The 13223-nt window shown below is 44.5% G+C and overlaps 1 protein-coding gene across 11 annotated transcripts in view; it reads right to left on the reverse strand.

The window, feature by feature from the left end:
- The window catches only part of THRB (thyroid hormone receptor beta), a 450111-nt gene that overhangs the window by 16338 nt on the left and 420550 nt on the right, over positions 1-13223 (reverse strand). For all 11 annotated transcript variants that reach the window (XM_069088501.1, XM_069088495.1, XM_069088499.1 and 8 more), the window contains 2 exons: positions 11426-11573; positions 8209-8414 (listed from right to left, as the gene is read on the reverse strand). In XM_069088501.1, coding sequence (XP_068944602.1) covers positions 8209-8414; positions 11426-11573 — 354 coding nt within the window. The remainder of the gene's footprint in view (positions 1-8208; positions 8415-11425; positions 11574-13223) is intronic.

Below are 13223 nucleotides of genomic sequence, written 5' to 3' on the forward strand. Positions count from 1 at the left end.
AGAGAAAAAGGAAGAACAGCCCTTGCCTTAATGACCTTAAATTGTAGGGGGAGACATGTGAGAGCCAAGGGAGGATGGGGGCTTCCAAATTTAGTGTCCCACTTCCTCCCTTCTCCTCTCACCCTTGCCTGTTTTTGTTAGAAAATATTTTAGAAAGAAGAGAAAGTTTTTGCAATTTTAGGCACAATAAAACCCTAAAAACAATAACGAAAGCCAGCGAGGACCAAGGTTCATGCTTAACCCCCTCCCAAAGCACAGAAAAAGCAAACGATGAAGATGAAGACCGCCAAGAACAGAAACCATGTGCCGTCAACACGTTTTCTTAAAATTAAAAGATGAAGAAAATCCTGAAAAGGAACCCCTGGGAGTTGGTGGTCTGGGAAATGGGAAACGTTAGAACTTGAAGCAGCCTCTGAATACGCATGAGCTGAGATCAGGAAGGAGATGCTGGACGGGGAAGCTGGCCTGCTCATCATCCACAAAGTGCTGGCGGGTGCTGGGGTCTGGAGCAGGGTCAGCACAGAAAGCTGGCTCTTGGAGTAATGAGCTTTGCAAGATGCTTCAGAGATTGGGTGAAGGGCTAGATCAGAAGTCAGGAAGACCCGGGTTCAAGGTTCCTCATCTGTATAATGGGATAATAATATTGCCTTGAAAGGTTGTTGTCAAGTGGGGGGATGTGTAAAGTGCTTTACAAACTGTAAAAGGTGTGTTGTAAGACAACATCACAGAAGAGGTGCTTCTGCCCTGGGAGAAGGAGCTTCCCAGTGGGATATGGGACCTCTGGGCATCCCTGAGACCCCTTCAGGGGGTCCATAAAGTCAAAACTGTTTTCGTGATAATACTAGGATGTTTTCATTTCTAATCTGGGAAGTAGTGACAGATAGAGCCCACATAAACAAGAACTCTTGGCTGGGGGACGGGGGTGTCCTGAGAGCAAGAGGGCTGAGAACCTCAGAGGCAGCAGCTGCTCTTGAGGCTGCCTGCGAGTCTGTTCAAAGCCTTCCTGAGATAATGGCGAGTTGTGTGTGACCCAAAAGCAGTGGACTAGACGATCTCTAACGACCAGGTCAGCTCTAAATCCGGGATCTAGACACACCCACACATACCCACACACATGTACACATCTATGTGTTATATCAACCAAAGATGTGTGAATGAGACATGTAAATAATTTACACAAAGGACATATGTATTCAGTGCACAAATATGGGTGTAGGAAAAGAATTAATATTTAGATGACTGATATCTGTATGTGATGCATGCACACATATGTGCACCCCCCATAAATGCATGAACGATTGATATGTATACATACACACACAATATGTGAAAGTGCCAGCTCTCAATGACATATGGAAATATTTATATGAAGGATCCAGGCACACACCTGTGCATATCAGGCACACGTATGGAATTCATATGTGTATGAATGATGGATGGATGTGTACACACATCTGTGTTAGCATTTATCCATATGTCTGAGTGATATATGTAGATCCTTTAGGTGAATTACATATGTGCACACACGTGCATAAGGTGTATGCACAGAAGTAATCTGTGCAGCAATGTCACACACATGGGGTGCACATACACACAGTTTATATATGGAAGAACACCGCATGCATGATGGAACGATATGTGTATAGCCATGTGCATAATGCACAGCACAGTCTAGCATTGAATGACACGTGTACATGTATGAATGACATATTATGCATCCACATGTATACAGAGGCAGCATGCGGGCCTGGCCTTGGCATCAGGGAGATCTGGGTTCGAATCCCACCTCTGATACTATGTCCCTGTTAAGTTACTTCCCATCTCAGAGACTCAGGCAAACCCCTCAGACTTGTCTTCTACACCACAGATGGGCAGCCCCTGCACAGGCAGAGAGATTGACTTTAGATTCCTTATCAACATTTGCTTTTTACAGATGATCTTAAGACAGCAATGAGTCCTTTCCACCCCGCTGTGAGGGAGGTGCCATCACCATCCTCCCTGAGGGCAGGAAGTGCCTTTTCTGCCTTCTTCGTATCCCCAGGGCTCAGCACTGCACCTGGAGCACAGGAGGCCTTAAGAAAGGCTTCTGGCCTATTGTAGAGCCGCAGCAGAGGCTTTGAGAAGAGAAGTGACCCACCAGGACCTTAGAGAGCGCCGGTGTCTGCGGCAGGATCTGAATGCAGGGCTTGGTGCTTCCAGGTCCAGACAGCTGCCTCTTGTGAGTCTCGTTTATAAAGTGTATGTTATCTAAAACAAGATTCTAGCAACGTCGTCTTCCTAACTTCCTAGTCTCAAGCTTATGGTGAGCTGGGATGAGTTAAACTCTCTTGGGATGAAGTCCTTGGGCAGCAGAGGTGCAGGAACACTTCTAGGTGCTCCTCCTCATCCTCTTCTTCCTCCTTTTCTTCTTCTTCCTCTTCCTCCTTTTTTCCTCCTCCTCCTCCTTCTCCTTCTCTTTTTCCTTCATCTTTTTCTCTCTCATCTAATAATGTCATCATCTCAGACAGAGGGTCAGCCTTGGAATCAGGAAGATTTAGGTTCAGTCCTACAAGTAACTGTGTAACCCTAGGCAAGGCATTTCACAACCTTTCAGGGACCCACGAGAACTCTTTCCTGACCAGTCACAAAGGAGTTGCTGATCTACGTTGGTGAAAGGAGTATTCATACTGGGAGATCTCTCCACTGAAAAAAAGGCAACATGGTGTAGTGGCTAGATGCTGCACCTGGTATTAGGAAGTTCTAGGTTCAAATCCTGCTTCAAAAAGTTACTACTCATGTTATCATGGCAAGGCAGTTGATCTGTCTAAGCCTCAGTTTATCTGTAAAAAGAAAGAATTGGGGGGGGAGGTGGCTAGGTGGCACAGTGAATAGAGCACCAGCCCTGGAGTCAGGAGGACCTGAGTTCAAATCTGGTCTCAGACACTTGACGCACTTACTAGCTGTGTGACTTTGGGCAAGTCACTTAACCCCATTTGCCCTCCAAAAAAAAAAAGAAAAAAGAAATCTTAAAAAAAGAAAACTAAAAAAAAGAAAATTGGGCTAGATGGCCATTAAAGGCCCTTCCAGCTCTAAATCTATGATATTGTCATAGAAAGAAATCCTAGGTCTGGAATAGCTATTTATACATGTCTCTTGTGTGTGTTTTAACATATATATGTGTTTTTGTCTAAATGTATGCTAAATATATCACATAGTAATATTTATTACTAGTAATTTTGGCAGATATATCAAGCAGCACACTGAAGCTGGCTATGTAAATGAGTCCTTGTCCTAAAAGCGATCATTTACATAATTCCCAGCTTCTATTTAGTCAATTAGTGTTTCTGGAACTCTCCAAGGTTCCTTGGTGTCCTGGCAGACAGCATTCAGCAGTTGACTGTGCTGGGGGCCGGGGAGAAGGGAATGAATTTACATCCCAAGAGTAATCCCTCAGCCTGACTCATCTCAGCCCAAAGCCCATGTGCAGTCCATAAATATGCAAGCTCACTGAGCCTGGGGGCTTAACTGTACCCATCTGGTGTTCTGGGGTTCTTTCTGAGAGAGGGCTGATGTGGAGTGCTCATCATTTCTTTGAGGGAGGCCATCAAATGCCTTGCAAAGGCTCTCTGAGCCCGAGTCACAAGTAAGGATGGGGCAGTGGGGTGAGGCCAGAGGCAAGATAGGCCTGAGGGAAGGAGATAGGCCTGAGGGCCCTGAGCCCTCTGATAGCAGTGCCCCCGCCCAAGGCTACTAGTGTGGCAGAATTCCAAAGCTGGAAGGGGCGTTAGAGATCATCCTGCCCCACTTTCCCATTTTACAGATGAGGAAACCAAGACTCAGAGGGGTTAAATGAATGGCCCACGCTCATGTAAGTGGTAAGTGCTAAGCCAGGAGCTCATTCCCTTCCTCTCCAGCCAACCTCAGCTCCAGAGAGACGTGCAGAAACCCCCTCGTCCCTTTTCAGCTCCACCGAGAGAAGCCTTTCAAAATGACACTTGTTCAAGAGCTGGCTTCGCTCTAACCCATGATACGTCCTAGGTACTATGTGCTATCTGGCAAGCTCTGTATGAGAAACAGGGACCTGACTCTGAATCCCGATGGCCCTCTAAAACTTCATTAGTCACCATCGATTATCACCCTAATGAGAAAAGCTAGAGAAAAACCTGCAGTCCAAAGCCAAATGCCTCTGGTCATTATTGAGGCAACTAGCTAGCTGGTACAGTGTTCTGAGTTCAAATCTGGCCTTTCACATTTTCTAGCTGTGTGACCCTGGGTAAGTCATTTAACCTCTGTTTGCCTCAGTTTCCTTAACTGTAAAATGGGGATTTATCATAAAACCTACCTCCTGGGGTTATTTTAAAGATCAAATGAGATGATATTTATAAAGTGCTCAGTACAATGCTGTATAGATGGCAGGTGTCATCATTGCCTTGGCACACTGTGTGAGTTACACGGCTAGAGGCCGTCTGCCCCATGTGCCAGTAAATGCTAGCTATCGTCATTGCCACGGCGCACTGTGTGAATTACATGGTTAGAGGCCGTCTGCCCTGCGTGCCGCGGGTGAGATTCTGCTTCATCATAGCAAAGATCTCCAGACGGAAGAGGGAGAAGTCTCATGAGCACATCAGTGGCAGCCTGGCCAGAGGCTTCTTTCAAATGGGAGGATAAAGAAAATCAAACTGCAACATTCGATGAAATAATGACCCAAGAAGTGCCCTGTGTCCCACAGCTCCTCAGGAATCCCACTGAGGAAGCCTGGCCTGCACTCAGACTGTCCATCTGAGGAAGGACAATACCTTCCCTGCAGATGGGGGCAGTCGAGGGGGAAGGCCTTTGAACTGGAGCTGTTCAGCCTGCGGGATAGAAATGTGATGGGGGGGGGGGCACAAAATAGCTGAACTTTAGTAAAGGAAGGGGGTGTGTGTGTGTGTGAAGACACATGTATGCCCTTCCTATACTCAAATTCATGTGTTTAAATATATGCTTCAGTAGAGACATACTCAAATATAGCTATAAATGCATATATTTAAATATTTTTGAGTATATATACATAAAAATAAACGTGAGTATAAAGACATATACACTCTTCATATACTCAAATCCATATATTTAAATATATACTTGAGTAGATATACATTCAAATATAGCTATATAAATATATACATTCAGATATAGCTATATAAATGCATATATTTAAATATTTTTGAGTCTATATACATAAAATAAACATGTATGTAAAAACATATAGACTTCATATACTTAAATTCATGTATTTAAATATATACTGAAGTAGAGATATACTCAAACATAGATATAAATGTATATATTTGAATATATATACACACAAATAAAAACAAACACATGTGTGTATATGCGTGCGTGTGTGAACAAATTAGATTTCTTTTCCCTTACTTCTTCCCAGAGAGCTGAGCTGGGCATTGTGGGTAGAAATTATATAGAGGTAAATTTAGGCTTGATTTAGGGAAAGACTGACTAGCATTCGGAGAAAGACAGTAGTGGAATGGGCTGCCGTGGGAGGCCTTCAGGTCTGGTGACTGCTTCTGCCATAGAGGGATTTCTACTGCAGCTACCCTTAGAGTGACGGCCTCTGAAGTGCCTTCCAGCTGGCAGATTCCACAACAGGGTTGTGAGACCTTCTCCAGAGAGGGAAGGATGGCCTAGGCCTGCAGAAACTTCTGGGAGTTGGAGTTTTTCCACTCACCTTCTGAGGCAAGGAAATGGTGCATGGTTTGGGACTGGGGCAGAAGCCTGGGAAAAAGAAGAGAGATATGCCTGAGTCCAGGCCATTCTTCCCCTTCTAGAGGAGGTGTGACATGACAGTGCCAGCCCATTCTGGGGGTTCCATGATGCCACCCGACAGTCTGAGCTGACATCATTATATTTTGCTGTGTCCCAAATGAAGGCATGCCAGGCTATCCTTACTCCATCTCCCTTCTAATGCTTTTTCATTCATATTTTCTATTGGAGGTTTCACTCTAATGATCAAACATAGGTATGAGCTGGGGATTGTGATGTTGCAAAGAGAAAGTGTTTCTTGGGCCTCATTTGTCATAGACTGTTTATGTCCCCGAGTCACATGTATCAAGAGGAGCCCCAAAGGTATCAGCAGCCATCACAGTGTTGATGTTGGGGACGCCAGCCTGTCTGAAGGCATTCTGGGTCATAAGGTGATTCTGTATTTTCCTTCACTCTGATACTCCGTTCCTTCATAGCAAAGCTCAGGTGCTCCCTCCTACATGAGGCATCCCTTGGCTCCCCCTAGCTGTTGAAATTACTTGGTGTCTACTTTACATTTGGGCAGCTAGGTGGTATGGTGGATAGTGTACCAGGCCTGGAGTCAGGAAGACATGAATTCAAACCAGCCACAGACACTTACCAGCTGTGTGACCCTGGGCAAGTCACTTCACCCTATTTGCCTAGGTTTCCTCATCTGTAAAATAAGCTGGAGAAGGGAATGGCAAACCACCCCAGTAATTTTGCCAAGAAAACCCCAAATGGGGTCTCAAAGAGTTAGGCACGGCTGAACAACAATTTTATATTTAGTTAACTGTATTCAACAAACCCTCCTCCCAGTCCCCGCCAATTGAATACAAGCTCCTTATAAGCAATCACTGCTCGATTTTGTCTTTGTATCTAAAGGCCTAGTACAAGTCCTTGGTACATAATAATAGCCAGTATTTATAAAGTGAGGTTAATTTAGCAAAGCCCTAATAAGCACTTAATGAGAATGGAGTTTTTATTTTAATTCTGGAAGACTTTGGTTCAAGCCTAGTTCAGGAAGCTTTCTGCATTTACAGTGATACATTTTATTTTCATCTGGAGTTTTGGAGCTGGAAGGACGCTTAGAGACCATCTTATTGGTCTTTATTTTACAGACAAGGAAACTCAGACCCAGGGTGTCTAAGTAACTTGCCCAGAGTTATGCAAGTAACAAGGAACAGAGGCTGGATCTGAACCCAGGTCCTCCAACTCCAAACCCTCCCCTCTTTCTACCATGTATACAGAGAAGACATTTAATTGAGTTCATTGTCTGGTCGGACATTTTATATCGGGGTTTTACCCTGTAAGATAACAGTAAATAGACTGTTGGGTTGGGATTTCAGAACTTGGGGATGCCTCCAGATGTGAATCTTTGGCTTAAGACCCTGGATGGAATCAAGAGAGACCAGAGTTCAAATCCTTGTTGGAACCTTCCTAGCTATGTGACCTTGAGTATAACACTTAAGCGCTCTAAGACTCAGTTTCCTCACTTGTAAAACAGGGATAATCATGTTTTCATTTCTTAGCTCATGAGGAGTGTTAGTAGGAAGGTCTGCTACATGCCTTAAAGTGCTCTAGAAATGGAAATTGTTCTTCTCAAGGATAAAATGCAAGTTGGCAACAGCAACACTCCCAGGGATTATTAACACTGACACTTTAGTGTGAGTGAGATCATAAGGCAGAGGGGAAGAACTTGTAATTTCATCGGTATTGGATCAGAAAACTCTCTGTTCCAAAGTTGGGTGGTACAGTCTTTGAAGCCTGGTTCCCAAGCTGGATCTCTAACCACTGGAGCACATCACCCCTCATTAAATGAAGCTAAGATCCAATTTTTTTTTTGAGAGCAAGTTTTGATTCCAGTAAGGGGCGATGGAGCGCCTCTTTCTAGACTGATTTTATATTACTCCCTTCACACATTCTATGTTCCCACCAAACTGACTGACTTACTCTTCCCCAATCAAAGCATTTCATCTCCCACTCCTGTGATTTTGTGCAGGCTGTGCCGTATGCCTAGCAAACCAACCCTATCCATCTGTGCCTTTCAGAAGCCCTAGCTTTCTGGCAGGCTCAGCTATGGTGCCCCCTCCCATATGCTGGAAACCTTTTCTGATCTCTCCAGATGGTGGACCCTTTGAAAACGCTTGATCTTTATCTGGGTATGTTTCGTATTGACTTATCTATGTATATGTTGTTTTCTTCCCAGAAGAAAGAAAACTCCTCGAAGGCAGAGGGAGTTTTGTTTTTGTTGTTGTGGTCCCAGCATCTAGCCCATAACCGGGCTCACAGCAGGCTTTTTGAATGAATGAAAATCAAGTGGGTAAATGACAGAAGCGGGAAAGGGCTGGAAAACTCAGAGGCAGAAGAAGCTAGAAATAAACATCACTCTCTTGCTGCTAGTGAACCCCCTCCAAAAGGCTGGGAATCCCCAGGTGCCTATGACATCCTCACCAGAAATTTCCTCTTCTGCTTCCAGTGGCTGCCTTGCGCATTGGTGGCCACGTGGGCTTCAGTGACCGCTCTGATGAGCTCCCATTCCTCATCTGTCGGCTCGGGCTTGTGCCCAATGGTTTTCTGCAATTCTTCCCGGCGTCTCTTCTCACGGTTTTCTTCTATCAGCTTCCTCTTTGCCAACCGTTTGCTGTCATCCAATACCACTGGAAGGGGGAAGAAGAGAGAGGCGCATCAACGCATACAGGAAACCAGCTGCAGCCCATCACCTGGCCTGTGGTTGTCTGTTCCAGAAGCTGGGAAGCAACCCCAGGGATGCCCGGGCACCGGGAGCCCATTAGCTCCCTAGGGAGCTCGAGCATCATCCTATGTAAAATTCTCTCCTTCCTGGCCTTTGTTACAAATTGCTATTGGGTGTGCATCATGCAGTCTAAGCTTTGGTGCAGAATCCCAAAGACAGTGAGTTTAATGTGATGAGCCCTGACTCACATGAGTGGGTCACCCTCCCTGAGGATGGCCGCTCACTGCCCCAGGCAGCTGTCGATACCTTGAATTAAAAAATACGTATTCTCTATACACCTCTATCTCTACCTCCCCTATGAGCTGTGGGGTTGGATTTGTCCTTCCACAGAGGACAGAAAGAAGGCTTGTGTGGCATGTTGGATGGACTCTCCATGACCAGTTTTTGGCAAGAGTCACAAGGATTCGTGGCCATGAATGGGCCATGATCTGAATTGTTGAAGGAAGCTTTTAAACTGATGAGATCACAGGTTCCTTTGAGTATTTGATTATATTTATGTGCCTAGGATAGTGCCTGGAACCCAGAAGATGTTAATAGATGTTTATTAGTTGATTGACTGATACTTTATATGTCTCCTTCAAAGAGGAACCAGTCAGTTCATCAATAAAGATTAAGTGCTTATGTATGCCAGGTTTTGTGCTAAGCGCTGAAACAAAAAAGGAAGGCAAAGATTTTGGACTGGTTTGCGATTTCCTTCTCCAGCTCATTTTACAGATAAGGAAACTGAGGCAAACAGTGACTTGTCCAGGCCCACCCAGCTAGTGAGTGTCTGAGGTTGGATTTGAATTCAGGTCAGGCCCAACATCCGCTGTGTCCCCTAGCTTCCCCCAGGAATGACACACAGTAGGCACTTAAAATGCTTGTCGATTGAATCCAGATCCTCAGCTGCCAAATTTAGTGCCATTTCCACCACATCGTACCTTCCTGTGTGAGTTGTCTATATCAACCTCCACCTGCCAATGACTGATTCTGGAGCATCTAAGAATAGTAAGGTCACCATGGAGGATTCCAGTTTTTGGTAGAAGGGGAAAATACAGACGAAATCTACAAAGACTTTCCCCTAAGGGACATTTCTATAGTTCCTTGGATCCTCACCTGACAGCACCTGAGCTCTGTATAAAATCCTGGCCTACCCATTAAGAACCACCCATAGGGAGGCTGGAGGAGGGGGCCTCACTTGAGCTAAACCAGGGGTTCTTAATCATGTCGGAGTCACGGGCCACTCTGGCAGTCTGGAGAAGCCTATGGGATCCTTCTCGGAAGAATGGCTTATTGCCTGTGTTCATAATCGAAGGAAATGCTAATTTTCAGTGAAAATAAAGATGCAATTTTCTTCCCATCCAAGTGCATGTACTCCCTGAAGTCTATCCACAGACTCGGACCCCAGGTTAAGGCCCTAGATACTGTGAATCAGGGCTTCTCTCCCAATTTGGTACAAACATAGTTCTCCTCCCCTGGAGAAAGCAGGCACATCCACCTGAATCTGGAGTCAAAGGATGCGCCACCACACATCACCTCTGCCACTTATTACCTGCGTGTCCTTGGGCAAGTTTCTTAATTCCTTTGTGCCTCAGTTTCCTCATCTGTAAAATGATGGGCTTCTGAGGCCCCTCCTAGCTCCAGATCTGTGACACCTCTCTGACCATCATCATCATCATCACACTGACGGGGGCCTGGGGTGGGGAGAAGGGAGCCTTCAAAGGTTAATCATGTGAGTGCTCCTTCAGGACTCACAAACAACACCTCACAACGTTCCACTTCACATGCCTCGGACTTTTTCTGAACACGGCGCCTTTTTGCTGGTTCTTCTAAGACAAATATCATATTGATGTTCTCCTGCCTGTGGTTGAGAGGAGGCTGTTTGTGGGTTACACTGGACAGATCTCTCACACAGGAAGGTCAAAGCCATCATGGGGCGAACGTGACGTCAGAACGAGGGGAGTAGCAGAAAAATCTTATGTTTAATTACCTGTAGCAACCAGGCTACAATGGTTGGTGCTCAGAGGGCAAGAGGAAGGGAACAGCCATTTATTAAACACCAACTGTTGCCAGGCTCTGTGCTAAACACATTACAAATATCTCAGTTGATCCTCACAAGCCTGAGAGTGTTATCATTATTCCTATTTTATAGTTGAGGAAACTGAGGCAAGGTTAAGTGACTGTTTGGGATCACACAGCTAGTAAATCTGAGGCTGGTGTCTTCCTGACGCCAGGTCTAGCACTGCCCCATCCAGCTGCCACCCCTGATGCCCTGGCCTTGATAATGATCAATTCTGGCTATACTTTTAGGATAATTGAGTCACCTTGTGCCTCCATTAACATGGGAATCAAAATGATAGCATCTCCTAGTAGGAAGAAATTTTGGTGACCCTCTAGGCCAAAGACAGAGATTAAAATCCTGGCTTTGCTACTTGCAACCTGGCAACATTGGGCAAGTTGCTTGATCTCTCTGAGACTCAGTTTTCTAACCTGTAAAATGAGTGAGTTAGATGATAATAGCTCTAAGTTTTTCCATTTCTAAATCTATCATCCATTAATTCATACATAAACAAAAATCTTTTCTATGACATACCAAATAAAGAGCTTTGTTTGGCCACCTTGCTTTGCTGGAAGACTGCCTAGGAGGGAGGACCTTCTATACTGGAATAGCTCTAATGGTTGGAAAGATTTTTCCTCCCACTGAGCCTAGATTTTTATTCAGGGATTGCTCTCCAGGCTCTGGAAGGGAGAGAGGCTGAGGACGGTGTTATTCCTTCCATTCAGAGGAAAGAAAGGTAACCTCTCCTCTGTCTTCTATTACCACTGCCATTTACTCCAGTGTATGGGGGCCTTGTGCCTTTCTTAGCTGCAATACACCACCACACTCTGTCCCTCTCAACCCACCTTTGCTCAGAAGTCAAATAAAGATGGACTTACAATCGGTTGCCATGCCAACATAGATGCATTTCTTGAAGCGACATTCCTGGCACTGGTTCCGAGTGACTTTATCTATTACACACTTTCCTTCATATTTACAGGAATAGGATGGGTGGAGATTTTTCTGAATGGTTCTCCTAAAGAAACCCTAGAGGGAAAAGGAAACTCCTAGATGAGAGAATTCAGTAGCATTGTTTTCTACCAATAAATGACCCAATCCCCCTGGTTCCTAGTTCCATAATCCCTGAACCCCAAAGTAGTTTGCATTGACTTTGTATGTATGTACATATTATTTTCCTCAACAGAATGTAAGCACTTTGAGGGCAGGGGCTGATTTTCTTTGTCTGTCATATAGGAGGCAATTAATAAATGTCTGTTGAACAAAAGGATGGATGGATGGATTCTATATTTATATAGTAAGATGAACTTAATTGGTCTTAATGATTAAGCTATTTATGTATTATATATAAAATATTAAGTTATTTATGTATTATATATACATATATTAAGCTATATATAGGAAAATCAGACCAACTTTTTCTAAAGAGGATTTGAAATATGGGTGGAGAATACGGCCCAAGGTCTCCCAATCTCCCTTAACCTAGTGCCTTTCTTCTGTTGATTATCTCCAATTTATTTGGCATGCATCTGGTTCGTATGTAATTGTTTGTGTGTTGTCTCCCCCATTAGACTGTAAGTTCCTTGAGAGCAGGAGCTGATTTTTGCTATTTTTTTGTATTCCCAGTGCTTAGCACAGTGCCTGGTACATAGGAGGCACTTCATAAGGTCTTACTGACTGATCTCAGAATCAGTATATTTTAGAGTTGATTCAGGGAGAAAGGATTTGGGAATGTGATGAATGGATTGGGCAAAGGAGAATTCAGAGTCTTCCTCCCCTCCCAGACACTGAAAATGAAGATAATTCCATTTTTTAGGGTGTTGTGATTCTGTGGCCAATCCCAGCTTCTTTAAGCTGGCTTAAATGGTATCCTGGCTCACAGAGGAGACTAAAAGGGAAGGAAACAATTGATGCATCTAAAAATCAAATGCAGCTGGGAGGCAGAGGAGACAGAACATTGGATTTTGAGTCAGGAAGACTAGAATTAGAATCCTGTCTCTGCCATTTATTTATGTGATTCTGGGCAAGTCACTTAACCTCTCTTGGACTCAGTTTCCTCATCTGTGAAATGGATTTAATAGTAAAAACTCCTCACAGGGCTATTGTGAGGAGTGGATGAGACAACATATAGAAGGTACTTTGCTACATAGATATTAGCTATTGTTATTAGTGTGGGGTTCATTTAAAGTGAGCCCAACTTGTAGATCACAGATCTCAACCTGGAAGGGAATCGAGAGGTCACTGAGTCACAGATGGACAACAGTTAGGAGTCATTCAGTCAAACCCCTCATTTTGCAGGTGAGGAAACTGAAGTCTAAGAAAATCAGACAATGTGTGTGCTCAGGGTCACACAGGCAATGGAGAGCCAATATGGGGGGGAGGTCCTAAACCTAGGTCTGGTGACTCCAAAGCCAGGGTCTTCACGCTGCCCAGCAATGCGTCCTGGTCCTTAGTCTGGAGAGTGAGATAAAAATGAGCTCAGGCACTTTGCAAATACCAATACATCAGGCAAAAGGCCCTAGGCTTCCTCCCAGATGTCACCAATAATCTATAGGACTTGGTGATTTCATCTTGAAACACTTCCTCTACTCAGTACTCATTCTCTATGTGTACTGAAAGTAGCATACTTCTGGCTTCCCTGATGCAACAAGGTTGTAGCAAAAGGGAGAGAGAGACACA

This window comes from Petaurus breviceps, unplaced genomic scaffold (genome assembly GCF_028583685.1).
Source record: "Petaurus breviceps papuanus isolate PSGF00001 unplaced genomic scaffold, PetGlider_PUasm1.0 185, whole genome shotgun sequence".
NCBI lineage: Eukaryota > Metazoa > Chordata > Mammalia > Diprotodontia > Petauridae > Petaurus > Petaurus breviceps.